A 16,325-nucleotide genomic window follows, 5' to 3' on the forward strand; every position below is an offset into this window, starting at 1 on the left:
ACTGGGTAAAGCAGCAAACAAGTGGCCAGTCAATTATTATCCTTAAATAGCTTCTAACTTTTCAAGACGATAAGCTGATAATGAACAAGATGACTAACATCTCCTTTACAAAAAAACATTTGACACCAGTTTTTAGTAATTAAATGAGTGAAAAGTAAAAGCATCCAAAAAAAAATTATAAAAAGAAAATCTCATTCACCCAAATCATTTTTTTCTTCAGATTACTCTTTACATAGATTTATAGATGCAGGTTTAAAAAATAGTAACAACATTAACTGTGACTGTTGCATTTGGAGATCATTTCATATTAAATATTGAAGTTCAGTGTTGCAGTTAGTCAAAAAGTGCCAAGTGGACAGGAGTGGAGATGGACTGATCCGATATTATGTATCGATATTGGTCCGATACTCACCTAAATTACTGGATCAGATATCGGAGAGAAATACAAAATTTAATCTGATCTATTAAATATCACAAAAGCACCTCACAAAACTTGCAACATAGCGTAACCCAGCTCATAAGCTTAGCACATTGGAGCAGCATGCGTCACGTGATAGAGCGGCTGCGGCTTGCTAGACCTGTCGGCGGTCTGGTTGAGCATTTGGAGCCTCGCTACGAAACCGGCATTTCGTCTCAGAGAAAGTTATCCAAGAGAAGTAAAGCAAGCGTGTAAGTTCATCTCTGAATGTTTGTTAAGCATTCCCACGTTAAGCTTAACAACCAATATATGGAGCGACTGCCTCTTCTTCTCCCCCTCCCTCTCCGGCTGCTACTTCAATCATGAAACTGATCAATGATCAGCTGATCGGCTTTTCTGTCGGGAGTCCGTCTCCCTTGTTTGTTCATCGCCCACTTTGCGCCAGAAAGAGGAAACAAGTGGATAAACAACAGCAGCACGTTTAAGCTTGATCAGCTATTGTTAGAATTTATTTAATATTACTTTCTAGACCAGGATCCTTTTCTATGCAGCTGACGGCTGGTAACTGTGCAGGGGCGGGTCTAGCAAAGTTTTGCCAGGGGGGCCGATAGGGCATCAACAGGGAAAAGGGGGCACAAAGACATACTTTTCTTTCTTATTTTCATTTAAAATGTGGAGCTTTTAATAAATAATTATCTGAATCTTACAACCAAAGTTTTCATCTGATGTAAAATGACATAAGTAGAAATCCATTATTGTATATAGTAACTATTAACTCTAATATATACCCTGGCAAGCTGTAGTACCTTTTCCTTTGGGAACGTACCATCTGTGGAGTCTGCAGTTCTGTTGAAGAAAAATGTTGAATCTATTTAAATATTGTAGAAAAATAATTGATTTCTGTGCATTTGTTTTACATGTGCATTAAATTAAAGTAGATTACGTCGATTAAGTATTATAAGGCGGGGGATGGGGGGTGGTTTCCTATTATTTTTGCTGGGAGTTGGCAACCCTATTAGTTAGGTTGTTTAATATTTCTGCTAAGCACAGTTTAACATACCAGAATAGGAAGGATGGAGTAGGTTTAAGTGTATTCGATTGATCAGTATTGCTGAACTACGAAATATTTTGGGTGCAGTGTATTTTTTGCATACAGGTATAACAGAATAGCTTTAGTTTACTTTTTTTTTTTTTTAAACTTGAGTATGAACTTATACAAAATGCAGCAAGATATTTAAAAACAAACAAAACAGTTTTGTTGATTATAAAATGAACTTTATCGATTCACATCGGTATCGGCAGATATTCAAATTTAGATATTGGTATTGGACATAAAAAAGTGGTATTGTGCCATCTCTATACAGGAGATTTAACTCCTAAGAGGGAAGCATGAAACAGGGAACACTGCAAATATATTCTTATAAAATTATTAACTTACCCTAATACGCTCTTACATTCAGATATGCATGTCACACACTAACACAGACCCATTGATTGCTGTAAACATGACAAACATATGTAAAGTAATCTCTGGTTGGTATTTTTAGCTGAGAAGAAACAAACAAACATTGCTCTGTGTGCACTGCTGAGAAAAGACGTGCCGAGATGTTTCCATTTTGTACTGATCATTGAGCAGAAATGTGATTAAAAGCCCGAAAAACTGGAAGCTACTCTATTCACTGTAAAAAAGAAAGAAAAAAAAGAAAACGACACGTATCCTTTTCTGCATCTTACACTGATGCATAAACACACTCCCTTCAGTTCTTTCAGTAAAATCCGGCATTATTAAGGAGCAGGAATATGTAGGACTTTGCTGTCAACACTTATAGTGAGGACTGAGTATAAAGCTTCTTCAGATAATATCCACCCTCTCATTAAATACATAAATCCTCCTACCGGCATCGATCATGCAAATATTGGGGGTGAATAACTCTTGCTTTCTGATGTTAAATCTATTCGGATTTATAGTAAATTGACTGCCACAAAACTTAGTAATACAAGTTTCATTATTTAATGGAGCTGACGAGTTACACTCATCAATGCAGACTAACACCAGCTGATTACAACATGTTGGCAGTCTGCCTGCATTTATAAATGAGATGAACTGAAAACCTTCGCCAGTCTCTTTGAGAGTGGCAGCAGTCAGTCCGAGTTAGACCGAGACAGGAGTAGGTACGCACGATGACGTCTTGTGCATTTACTAAGCTCAACAGCAGAGTTTGAGACTTAATAAAGATGTGAAAATAATTCAGCTCAGTAACGTGTTTTACAGCATCATGGACTGTAAAGCCTAATACTGAGCATGCAAGCCACATGCCGTGAATGACGAGCGGGTTAAGGTTGATCTTTTCACTCAGAAGTGCAACTGCTCCTCTCTATCGGCCCGTCACAGCAGTTGCGCGATCACTTCCAAAGCATGCAAACATTTCTGCAGACAAATCCTCAGAGCAAGACTTTCTAACTGCGGGACATGAGACAGCAGCCATATTGCACAACTCCAATCCTGTTGCATACATTTACGCCTTTATTAACACACTGGCAGCTTGAGTAAATAGCACTTTGCTTTCTTCTACACATCATACACCTGTTACACACACATTTCAGGGGAATAGTTTCGAGTAAAGCAACTTTCTGGATAAATCCTAAGGTCCACCTGAGTCTTCGCTGTCACAACTGCACAGTCCCCAGCAATTTCTAACAGAAAATGTCAGTTTTATCAAACACACCGAGTCCTCTTCAACCTCCTCTCATTTATACGGACTGCCACTCTCAGAGAGCAAGTATAAAGCCTGCATCTACACTGTGTTGTTCTTTAGGTACATTACTGGCACCTTCACTTTTGAGCTGCAAATTTGCAATACTTTTAGTAGAAGGCTGGTCCTTAATAAAATGAACTAGCTGCATCTCGGTGTTTCTAAATGTCTAAATTCGCCCTGTTTAGATCCGGTCCAGTGTGACCGAGAGAGCCGTGTCTAATGTGTGGATTTTAAACGGTCCGCTAGTGGCGAGCCTGCCCCTGGCTCCACTACAGCACCACGCATCTGATGTAGACAGCAACGGATTTGCAACAGATTTGAGATTTACCACAGTTAATCGTGGGATTATCACAAACAGACTGCACATAAATGCCAACTTGACCTCATTCAATTACAAACTGATACAAGCCTGGCTCAGTTTTACTGCCCTTATATCCTTGTTTTATCACCGTCTTGATGTACGAAAATTGGTTTGAAGATGCAAACTGACTGCATGTGGTCCACATCTTACAATCAACCCTTTCAAAAGGCAGAGAGATCAAAAGCTGATGACACACATTCACAATAATTTATTGTTATGCCACAGTTTCCAACCCCTGTTCTCCTTATTGTAACCGTAGCCTAAAGGAATAAGTGTACCCAAACCACAAAAATAAAACAACTCCCAAAATATAACTACTAGATCTTCTCGCTGTGGGGATCAAAGGTGTCGGTTTTTCCTTTTATTTGTCACCTGTATCTTTTGTGCATGAAGTTTGTGGTTTAAGTGGAGGAAATGAGGTTTAATCCAGAGGAAGTATCAATAAGACTCTAATGTTTTAGGAATTTGCGAGAGTCATTATCCACAAGGTGCGTCTTTCTCTAGACACAGACACACACACGAAGAGGATATCGTGGTGTGAAGCTAATGAGTCGTCTCTGCTTGTTTCCTGTTGTTTAAACTAAGGCAATTCACAACACTAGACTTATTGACACACACAGCCAGGCATGTTGGCAGGACTACCTGCCTCTTTCACTCCTTCCTGGATTAAATTACTTCTACACACAAGCTAACAGGCAACATAAACAGTATTAACAGGTGGATAAACAGACACAGTCGCAATAACAGTTGTTGTTACTCAACCCTCCCTATCCTGTAAGTTTAAATGTATTATTTATAATGAATGAACTTTATGACATGTCTACGAGTTAAATCTATGTGATAATAATCATTAAATCTCTATTACTTCTGTTACTAGTGACGTACTTGATGACTAAGTTTAAAATTTACTAAAGACTTGTAGAAATACACAGATGTAAAATCTTGCACAACAGAGTGGAAGCGCTGCTCGATGAGTTTAAAAGCACTCGAGCGTGTGTTTGTGTGTGAGAGTCCGTGTGATGACTAAACCAGGTTGTTTGTTCTGCATATTCTTTCTGCGGTTAAATAGGGGTTTTCAATCATGCACTGAGAGTCAAAGTACACAGATACCTGGCCCTCTCCTTTCCCTCCAGCTGATGATTCAGATGGAGGGAAAGGAGAGGCGAAAGGAGGCGTAACATGTTTACAACTCGCGCCAGTGTGGCAGGTTGGAGCTGCAAACCTGTCTAGCCCACTGCTCCCTTCCCGCTTCTCTTTCCCTCCCTTCTTACTTTCCCTAAACAAGTCTCATCTGTTTTTTCTGCTTTTTGCTTCTATTTTTTCGTTGTTTCTCTCCAATTCCTTCAGGGATCTCCTGCACCTCCCGCCTTCCAGTGAAACATTAGCCCAGGCTGATACCTTAAACCCTTGTGGGAGTGCTTGTGCGTTAACTACTGAAGGTATCTTCAACAACAAACAGAGCAAGAGGCTGTCTCCAGAATACACACACAAACACACTGTGTAGTCACGCTACTGATGCATGTGTCCTGCTGTAACCCAAGGAGGTTTGACATAACTATCTCGCCTCGTGACTAATAGAGATGACTAACAAACACACACACAGACAGCCACGCATACGGGACACACAAGCGTCTTGGAGCCGTTTGTTTGCGAGTCGCTGCACTCAAGATACAGACACACAAAGTTTATCAGGCGTCACAGCGCCACTCTGGCGTCACATTCCAGCACATTACTAACAGAAAAAAACTGCTGAGCAATAAAATTGATTGTTTTAGTAAAGCATTGACTGAAAACAGGGTCTACTAGAACTTTCCCAGGATCAAGTCTCTGACTAACTCACATTACTGTTACATTCTCAACTCATTTATTGAGCTGTGAAGTCACTGAAGAGTTTCAGTGTTTTATTAAAAAGGAAAAGATCATATTGGAAGATGTGATGGCCAAACCCGTGGCCACACTCTAAAGTTGGTAACTTTTGTATTTTCATTCTTCATTTGAACACAGTAATACATTTTAGTTGCCAATAACTTCATTGATTGGTTTGGATACATTTGTTCTATTTGTAAGCGCGCACATTTAGTTTACTTATGTATTCATACTACTTCATTTCTTTGCTTTCTGACTAACTTTTGTCTTTTTATTTCTTACCTGCCATCATCCCTGGGAGTTGCTGGACAAAAGATGGTAGCCAGGGTTTGAAACCATTAAATACAAAGGAAGATAATTGGACCACACCACCACTTCCTGCTGAAGGGGGGAATGTGTGTTTTCTTTACTTTAAAAACAAAGTATTTAATTAAATATTTGAGTTTAGGGTTTAATGGAGTTTTTGATTTTCTTCTTTAGTGTTTAGTTTATTAACAAACCAGATTGTACTGCATCGTTTGTGATTTATGATTGTGTTTGTTTGTTACCCCTCATGTGTCACAATGGTCTGATCAGCCATTATATATACCCTTGTATGTCATTCATGTTTAGGTCAATTATGCATGTTTGGGCAGTCATTTGGTTTGTTAAGGTTGCAGTTGTTGCCGGAGTTCAGTTTTGTTTCTTTGACCTCTTTTATGAGCTCAACATTTATTAGTCTTGTAAATATAATTTTTGGGGGTTAAATAAATGGAAACTATATTTTTCTAATAATTCCTGGGACTCCTCCTGTTTTTCAACTCGGTCCATCACAGAAGAGATAGAAAAGATTGATGTATTTTATAAGAATGAATACCGAAAGAAATTGTTGGTTGGCTGTTGGTTCTTGTCATAAGCCAGCACAAAAAGCCTTACAGAAGTTTCCTCGTATGTATGCAGGTGTCTTTTGTGTTATAAGATTAGTCAAGTTGTGTTTGTCTACAACTGTCAGATGAAGATCAGACCTGGAAATTCCAAAGAGCTCCCAAATCTTTCCTTGCAGCTGTCTGCTATATTAGTTTCACTTACATTACTGGTGTCGAATCCTGTTTAGACTGAAGGGCCGTCTGTTGTCTCTGAATCAACTGTTACACATAAGAGAAAATTACTTCTTATTTACTGAAGTGCCACATACAAGAGGCAGATTTGAACAAATAATTTTATGAATACATGATATGCATTTCACTCCCGTGATTCCGCCAGCCGGGCTTTTAAAAAAAATCCTCTTTGATTTCTAGATAGTACTAGGGTCATGAAAGCTCGTATCGTAGTCGTATGCTAAAAGGTTCAGTGACTGTCAGCTTGCTCTTTTTGTACATCTGTAAATTCAGCCTCATGCAGCCATGAGTATGTGTTGCATTTAAAGAAAAACAAAGTAAATGGGTTTTGGAGTTGGCTCTGTTATGGTAATGGTTCAGGTCAGTAAAGATTATAGTCACAGCAGCATGTGAGGTGAATGCAGCTCATGTAAAAAATTAATCACATCTCAGGGAGTTAAATTAGTGAAGCAACGGAGTGAAGCGGGTCAGACCAAACGCTTAAAAGGTGCTTAAATGGGACTGATAGGTTTCCATAGGTCACGTTGTAGGTCAAGGGTCGTTGAATCAGTCAGCTGCTGACCTATCCAAATCCTTATTCTTTTGGGAAATTCAAACGTAAAATTACACAAAATATCACCTTATTTTGAATATGTTGTGCTGTCGTTTTGCTCTTCTTTTGGCCACACAGCTTTGAAACAAATAAATAATATAGTTTACTTTAATGTGAACAATTCTGGCCATAAAGACATGCAAATTGGAACAAGGACCTCTATGCCCTTATACTAAAAGGGTTTTAAGGGGTCAGGAACACACAACCTCCAGGGAAACCAGCCTATCAACCTAGAAGGAAACCCCAGAAGGTGCCACTCGATGCACAGTTGTACGCAATCATTCATCACTGTTTGGTAGAGTGATATTTACGCCGTCCGCCTCTCTTTTCTCCTCAAACCAACTAGCCCTAAATTTCAGCATGATGTTTTTTATTTGCACACATAAATCTAATAACTAATCCTCTACTCACAGGGGCATAACCATTCTATTCCTGGCCCTTTCTTTGGTCCCAGTGGTTAAAGCACACTTAATCCTTAAGACTAGTTCAGGGAAAAAAATCAACCAAACACTTTAACAAACTATAAAACAACTGTAGAAAATCCTCTGACCACATCCACTCATTCTGTAAAGGCTTAATTCCACCATAACAGGATTTACTCCATACAGCATTACATAAAGACTATACTGAGTTATGTGATTTTAATTGATGGAAGCAAAGAAAAAAGAGCGGGGAAAAATAAGGTCCATACCAGAAAAGGAGAGCAAATTAACTATTTTAATGAAACAATCATTCCACTGATTGTTAGAATTATTCATGGAAGAACACAATTAAGTTAAAACCACCAAAAATTACCTCCAGTGTTATTCAAAGGAGAATACACGGAATGATTCTTTTCTCCGCAGATTTGGATAAATTTAGTGGAAGGTTGAACCATTTGTAGTGTAAGCTGGGCTGAATATTAAAGTTGGAATAGAGAATGTGCAGTGAAAGAACGGACAGGCTGCAAAAATACTGCAAAAGATTAATATTCAAAAACTGTGCTTTCACCCTGGAGGTCAACATTGTTCAGCTGTAGCTTCCACAGGAACTTAATACATTGTGCAAACAGTAAGCACAGTGTGAACCAAATGGTCCATTATGATAGAATATTCTTAAAAGGTAATTGGTTTTATTTAGCAAAGGAATATTGCCTTTGCCATTTTCTTTGTCCAGTCATAACCTCTCATATAATGCTAACGCAGGATCAACAGAGGTTGCAGTTCCTCCTGCTTTTTAAAGACATTTCTAAATTTCATAGCCAGTTTTGAACTGTAATGATGAGCCTGGGTGCTGAATAATTAATTTCTGATCTTGACTTGACCGTTTCCATTTTCAGCCAAACTTATTGGGCTTTTGGAATCAATTTTGCTCACTTTAATGGCATCGACACAAAATCATTGCAAAACATTTAGCAGAAAACAAAACAAAATCAAAAGAATTTCCTTGAGAAAAACAATTCGACCCCAGGTATGCACCCTTCATTTCCTAATGGGGTTCGGGATCCTGAGCAGTAAACAGCGTCAAGGAGAAAGGTCTAACGTGTCATGTACGGATATGCGCGCGCGTGCGGGTTTTCAATGATAACAGAGGGCCGCAGGAGCGTGACCCCTCGTGACCTCTGCAGAGCTGCTGGCATTAAGCTGTTTGTAAGGAGAAATAACATTTGTCTCCTGCTGTGTGTGTCAGTCAGATAAGCCGTGACCTCAAACACACCTGGGCAAGACGCCTGTCTCCTTCTGTGAGGTGAACTTCACATGCTTCAACAAAGGACTGTTTGTGAGAATCGACATTAACAGCCTGACTCATGCATACACAAACACTCCCACAGAGCATGCGTGGAGCCTTCTTTTATGTGCTTAGCACTTGAAAGAGAAATTCAGAGGAGAAAACTGTTACAAACAGACTTATTTATTTTATTTAAAACAAGAATTAATATAGTTTTGACCTTTTTTTATGTGGGCTGACTTTATCATCAAAAATGTTTGGAGATCAAAAATTAATGGAGACAACCATTCAACCATTTTGGATGTATTTTGAAATGAAAAATTATCATCAATCATGATGTTTCCACTATATTTTTTTATATAAGCTGCGTAAACTGTCCTTTTTCACTGAAAAGACCACTGACCACAAAAACAAGACAGAGGACGCTGATACCAGCTGTGCCTCATCATCAACTTGTTGCGTCCATGAACTGAAACATCACTACAGGAACTAACGCATGCCAAACACACACGCATACAAAAAACTTTCATATATTACACATGCCTACTCTTGCGCCTTCTTACTCTCTCTCTCTCCTTTTGCAGGAACACGAACACAGTGGGTGTGTTTTTGGCTTGTCTGAAGTCCTGGCCTCTCTCCCAGACCATGAACCGTATCTATGTTACTGCTGCAGCCAAACAGTTTAGACCACTGGATGTGTGCTGGTATCGATTTCACACAACAAACATCGCCCATTTGTGTCTGAATGTTTATGTACTGGTAGCCAGAAAACACCCGCGCACACAAACACACACACATAGCTTTGTCAGGGCCTCACACAAAAGACAGTTAATGGCCAGTATGTGGAGAGTAAATATGTGTGTGTTTGTGGGAAAGGTCTCTTTAGGTGTTCCTTGACAGTTTACCACAGTGGGGGGGTTTTTTGTAGGGGGGACAGATTAGTGGCACTGTATTAGGATTTCTACTAAACGACACAAAACAACAACAGAAAAGAGAAAAGAAGAAGAAAAAGCCAGAGACAAGGCAAAAACTGTGGTATATCCACAAAACGAGCCAAGGAGAAAGCAAAAACCTTGACGCAAAAGATATTTATGACTTAAATTAGAAAATGCAAAACATTTACTGTATCTTTTTTTTTTTTTTAAATGACCTGAAAGAAAAATAAATGATCAACACACAACCAATTCCTAAAAAGAAACAGAATACAACTTGTAAATGTGACTTCTAAATCTCAAACCCAAATTTTATGTGAGGTTAAATTTACAAAAAAGTTTTTTGCAAAGTGTTAAAACTGATGGCAACAATGTCCCCCAAAGACATTGGGACAGGACCATGATTACCACGGTGCAGGACCCCCTCCTCTTTTAAAACCATCTGCAAATGGGTGCTGTGGAGACCAGTTGCTGGACTTTTGTAAGAGTTCTCTTGTCCCATTCTTGTCTGAAATGCAATTAAAGCTGCTCAACAGTTCTGGGTCTTTGTCGTATTTTTTGTTTCATGGTGTGCCGAATGTTTTCAGCTGATGAAAGCGCTTAAATGCAGGCAGGTAAGTTCAGCACCTGGACTCTCCTACCATGAAGCCATGCTGTTATAATAGGTGCCGCAAGCAGTTTTGCATTGTTTTGATTAAATATGCAAGACCTTCCCTGAAAAAGACACCATTTGGATGGGAGTATATCTTGCTCTAAAGCCTGTATAACCTGTAACTCTTCAGCATTGACGGTGCCATTCCTGATGTGCAAGCTGCAGATCCACAGGCATTAATGCAACCTCTAAGGCTGATAACAAGCTGGCTGGTCTCGCTTCTTTTGGCTGGTACAGTGAACTGGGTTCACAGACAGTGATTTGTGTTTGTGAACCCTTGCAGTGATTTCCATGATGGGATCATGCCTGTTTTTAATTCATTGCTGGCTGAGGGTTAGAAGATCAAAAGCATCCTCGTACTGTACCTCGCACAGAGAGATTTCTCCTGATTCTCAAAATGTTTGATGATATTATTGACTGTAGCTGAAGAGATATTCAAAGTATTAACAGTTTTAAATGGAGTAACATTATTCTGAAATTGCTTGGAGAAGTATTTTGTTTTCCAAATTAGTGAACCTCTGCCTCTCTAAGGTGCTCTTTTTATACCCAATCATGTTACTGACCTGCTGCCAACAAATCTGATTAGTTGCAAAACATTTTTAGTACCACTTATTTGTCCCAGTCTTTTAATGTCCCAGTCCCAATCTTTGAAATCTTTTGCCTCCATAAAATACAATAAGCTAACATTTTCAGTAAAAAAGGAGAAGTTTAAAAATGTCTCAGTTTAAACTTTTGATGACATTTGCATGTTCTATGAACGGGTAGGTTTATGACATTTAGCAATCACTGCATTCTGTTTACATTTACATTTTACACAGCATATCAACTATTTTTTGGAAATGGGGTCACATATTGGATATAAATAAAGTATCTAAAAGAACAGAGAAAAGGTGAATTTCAGACTAATGGGGCTCGTGTTTTATGTCAGCAGGGTATCCACAGAGGGCCAGAGGGAAAACAACGGGAATGTGGGAAAGACTGGATGAGAAAAGAGTGTAAATGGGAGATGTGGTCAGAGATAAAAACAAGACCTGCAAGTGCGTTGTGAGTCACTGTATCCAAAGAGATACAGTGACTCAGAAAGTATCACATGTACACAAAGACACAATAACATATGGACATGTGAGGAAGGGAAAAAAACATGGGAGTGGTTCTGTGAAGCCTGTAAATGCACAGAGTGTTTAAAGGTACAGTTTAATTTCACAAGATTTGTTCTTGAAAAGTCACATTTTTGGGGAATTTGACTTCTTTACACCAGGACAGTGGATTTTAAATCAAACCATCAAGATATGAGAGACATTTCCAGTTCTGGCACTGTTTAGCAATTACAGCCCAAGTTTTCAAAAGTAATCCAGCAAACTAGTATAATGTTAAAGATAATGATTGCTTTTAACACTTGGATGACAATAAATATGCAATCAGTGACCTTTAAAGTCTAGAACCCACTGTGAGCTTCTCTTTTGCAGCATTTGGCTGAATCTGAGCAGGAGTTCATCCTGCTACTTCCATCAGCAGTCACATCATCAAATAAACACTAGTGACCCGGTTCCCCTTGCAGCCATACGTGACCATGCCACAACATCGCCTCCACCATGACAGATAACGTGGTATGCTTCAGATGATCAAGTGTCTTCTTTGCTTCTCCATATTCTTATCTTCCCATCATTCTGATAAAAGTGAACCTTGTGCGGTTTTCAGAACGGTGCCGGCTCTTTTAGACGTTTTCTGGCAAAGTCTACTCTGGCCTTCCTGGTTTTCAGTGTGATCACAGATTAGAAGCTGATTCTGTGTTTATATTTAAGAAGGCGTCTCTTGATTGAAGGCTTTGATGAATACCTCCTCGGTACTGTTTTTGACTTGTTTAGTTGTTGTGAAGGTCTTTTCTGAACCAAGGACATAATTATACTGTAGTTCACATTGGTCATCTTCTGTGGTTTCTCAGGTCTTTCGGTGTTACTAAGCTGGTCAATCCATTCATTATTTTAAAAAATTGGTCCAGATTACTGATTTTGCAACTACTAAAGTTTCTCATTTTTTGAGGTTATCCAGTCAAACAATCTCCAGTCTTCCCGCCTTCTTCATCACCACATCTTGGGAATTCAGAGAACCAGTGAACTAGTTCAATACTTGGAATCAGCTTCAGATCTTTTATCTGCCATTGTCATAGAACAATGAAGGAACAGGTTTTACTCAGGCATGTAACTGCTTGTCAGTACACTGTCCACATTTAAGCCTCTGGAAACAGGTGACTTTGTATCACATGAATATGCAGAAAGACTTCAAGCAATACCTTTCTTTGAACCTCTTGAATTAAAACTGAAAGTCTACTTCTACTTATTTACGTGGTTATTATGCGAGTCTTTATGTAATGCAGCATTGTACAAATATCTACAGGCCTAACTGTAGATGGTTGTGTGTGAGTGATCTGCGTAAAATGAATCATCCAGATTTATTTTCTCAGCTGACTTTGGCTTATACATGACGCAGTTACTGCTGCAGTAAATGAAAATGATCAAATTATAATGAAACAAGGTCTTCAACTTTACAAAAAAAGAACACAAGTAAAGAAATATATAGATATATCTATATATATCTGAATATTATTGGAGTGAACACATGTCGATCCTGAGATTAGGCCTTACTTGTGCTTGCTTTTTCCTCCCTTCTCATCTTTGAAACTCTCACAATAACAAACTGGTATCATGTGTTGTATATTCATGTGTTTTACATATTTCCTACATGCCAAACAACTCAGGCTAAAGAAAATGTAGGTTATGATGTGGTAAGAGCAATAACATGCCAGCGTATTAAAAATATGTTCTTTTTTGGTAAATCTCACAGTAATAGCAAGCATTCTAGGGCATATCTAGAATACATACTGATTTTCCCATGAATCTCTTCATTATATATTATCATAGCACCAGTTTTATGTTTATTCACCCCTCTGACATGCGCTGCCATCAGTGCTCATGCTCAAACTCTATGACAGATTATCTTCCATATATTGAAAGATTAATTTTGCATCTTTCTGGCAATGTCAGAGGTCACATCTGTGCATTATGTGGTTATATTTAATCCATGTCAGAGATGTACACATTTCTCTTGAAATCTGTGTGAGGAGGTCACACTGTGTATTTGCTAAGGGAACATTTGCTTTACTGCAAAGTATGCCAGGAATCTGGTCTCAACCATTCAAATGGTGCTGCAGCCAGTAAATTCTGAGTTGGAAATGCTTAACCTTGTAAAGCGATGTCGTTTCAAATGAGAGCTTACAGAAAGAGAGTCGTATAAGTAAAGAAAAAGGACATGAAGAAAAGAACAGATCAGTGCTGCTATTCGAATAAGTACATTTTTCAGCAGCTAAAAGAAAAGTATGGTTTGTAAAAGCCTCACATTTATGAGCCATAGCAACAATAATCACATCTATTAATGGCATCAGTACACTGTTGGAGGCTGACATACACACTGGGGTGTGTCCGTGTATACAGGTTCACGCCTGAATTTCTGCCCGCATTTTCAGAAACGCTTTATACTACGTTTTCTCTCTTTTTTAAAATAACCCCACTGCTGTGCTAAACTGCTGTGTGTGAACAGCAAGTGAAGAGTGCCAAACAGACGGGAGAGATATTTTACATGTTAGAACAATACATTAAAAACATACATAAATGGACCATATAGTGGAAAACCAGGTCTAAGATAAATGAGTAAAGATCCAAGTGTTAATGGTGTTTTATTAGTGTTTAACCAAATGGTGTTATAGCTGTTCAGCAGATATCCATCCAGTTATGTTAAACACCTAGGGCCTGCTCAATAAATTTGTAGTGTAAGTCAACGTGTGCATGTTACTTTATACTGGTTATCCATCCTCCACAATACTACTGAATTATAGAGGAAGGATAACATTCTCTGTTGCCTGGCAGAGATGTCATTGGCCAGTGGTGATGTCAAAGAGAGATAATAGCACATCTAGGCCTATGAAGCGAATCATCCAAACCTAAGAGAAAATGTGCTTGGAAAATGTGCCTTAAATATTTCAGTAGGATAATTAAGGCAATATAAGGAATCTGAGCACAAAGATGGGCAGACAACAGTTTGCATAACCAAAAACAGTTCATCAACTCGCAGCTAAAAAGCAATGATCCATTTTAAATTGTATCTATACCTTAAAGGAAGTATAGGGAAGGAAGTGTAGAAAGAGAGTATAAAACAGCATTGCTAGCCAAAAAGAAAGATGTTCTCCCAACACCTATGAGCTGTTCTGATAACTTACGACAGCAGTCCCCAACCTTTTTTGCGCCACAGATCGGTTTATGTCCAACAATACTTTCACGGACCAGCCTTTAAGGTGACAAAGATGAATACATCTTAATAAAACCAGTACCGGTACCCAAAACAAAATGGAGATTTATTCATAACACACAGAAAAAGACCCAGGGAAACCGAGTCAATGATAAAAACGATGATAAAAATAACGCTAAAACCCCTGAAAACCATGAATTTCACACCCGAGCCTCAAGTCTCCCACCCCGGTACCGGTCCATGGCCCAGGGACCGCTGACTTACGACACACAGTTCCTGTTCAAGTATATAATGAGTAACAAGTGAGGAGGAGAGTGTGTGTATCCCTATGAAGGTGAAAGTTTTAATATGTCCCGAGTTTGTAGTTGTAGTCACATGCTTATATATGCATTTGCACTCATAGACATAATCAGTCAACTGGGAGTCCATATACTGCCTTACCTTTCTTTAAGGAAGTCTACCACTCGTTTGAAGTCGTCAATGCAATATTCTCTCTTCATATCCATCAGTACGCTATCAGAGGCTGACTGCACGGGAACGTGGAGGAAGGCATAGACGCGTGGATGATTCAAAATCTTGGCCATCTCCTAATGACACAAATGGGAAAACATTAAGGAGGTAACATTATTATAACATGCTGATTTTTGAATGTTTCATTTGTAAGTGTGACTCTATTAGTGATTGTGGATATGCTATAACACAGCAGTGGATTTCTAACAAGTTGGGATACACACAGAACAGGTCACCATTCTCTCACAGTGCTAACAAAGAAAGCGAGCTCACGTCCACACCTCCGCATCGCCAATTAACCCATCATGCAGCTACACGAACATACAAACTTCACAGAACATAATGTCCATTAATTATTGATTTCATGACACAGATCAACACCTTAAAAACTAAAACGTGCAAAAGGAGAAAAACAGGAAATGTGAAGGCTCACTGAAGCTTCTGGTGAATGATAGCCGCTGGCTTTGAATAAAATAAAAGTGCCATTAACATTCCTGTCTCTTCCTCCACTCTTTTCACTCCTGCACTCCTTTCAGAGCTTCTACAATACACAGCTTACATCCTATATTTATTTATTTTTTTTGTATTTTTCCTTTTCATATCCGAAATTTAAAGTCCTAAGAGTCAAGGTTGCTCCAGTAGGGCTTCTTTATGTCTGCAAAGTCAAGAGCTTTTACTGAAGAATGCAGGTCCTATTTTCAGATCAAAGCAGATTCAGAAGATTCTTCATTTGATTTTATTTCAATAAAAACCCTCTATCCGACAAATCAAAAGAATATTTCAGCCAATACACAAGGCTAAGTCCACAATCTTATATGAGAAATGGTGGGGAAAACAATTTAATTGGGGAGAAAACACCCAAAAGAGTACTTTGGGTGTCAAATAATTTTGCTAAACTAAATTACAACCATTGTTTCTGTGCACAAACATGTATTTACAAAAAATCTAAATGCTTTTACAGGAATTTGAAAAACTGAATTCACCAGGAGCAACACTCAAGTATAACATGCACCCCAACTCTAATACTTTTAATAAGAACACTGCAGTTAAATGCACTACAGTAATTAGGGGACTTTGCAAGGTTTTTTTTTCTTTTCTTCTCACTTTTAATTTCCTCAGTAATAGAACTGGAGAG

At 38.6% G+C, this 16,325-nt stretch overlaps 1 protein-coding gene across 1 annotated transcript in view; it reads right to left on the bottom strand.

Annotated features, from left to right (window-relative positions):
* cdkal1 (CDK5 regulatory subunit associated protein 1-like 1) overlaps positions 1–16,325 on the bottom strand; it is a 246,637-nt gene that overhangs the window by 82,156 nt on the left and 148,156 nt on the right. Inside the window, exon 10 of the mRNA XM_005744624.1 lies at positions 15,122–15,267. Coding sequence (XP_005744681.1) covers positions 15,122–15,267 — 146 coding nt within the window. The remainder of the gene's footprint in view (positions 1–15,121; positions 15,268–16,325) is intronic.

The sequence above is a fragment of the Pundamilia nyererei genome, unplaced genomic scaffold, assembly GCF_000239375.1.
Source record: "Pundamilia nyererei isolate P.nyererei 1_Seehausen unplaced genomic scaffold, PunNye1.0 scaffold00146, whole genome shotgun sequence".
NCBI lineage: Eukaryota > Metazoa > Chordata > Actinopteri > Cichliformes > Cichlidae > Pundamilia > Pundamilia nyererei.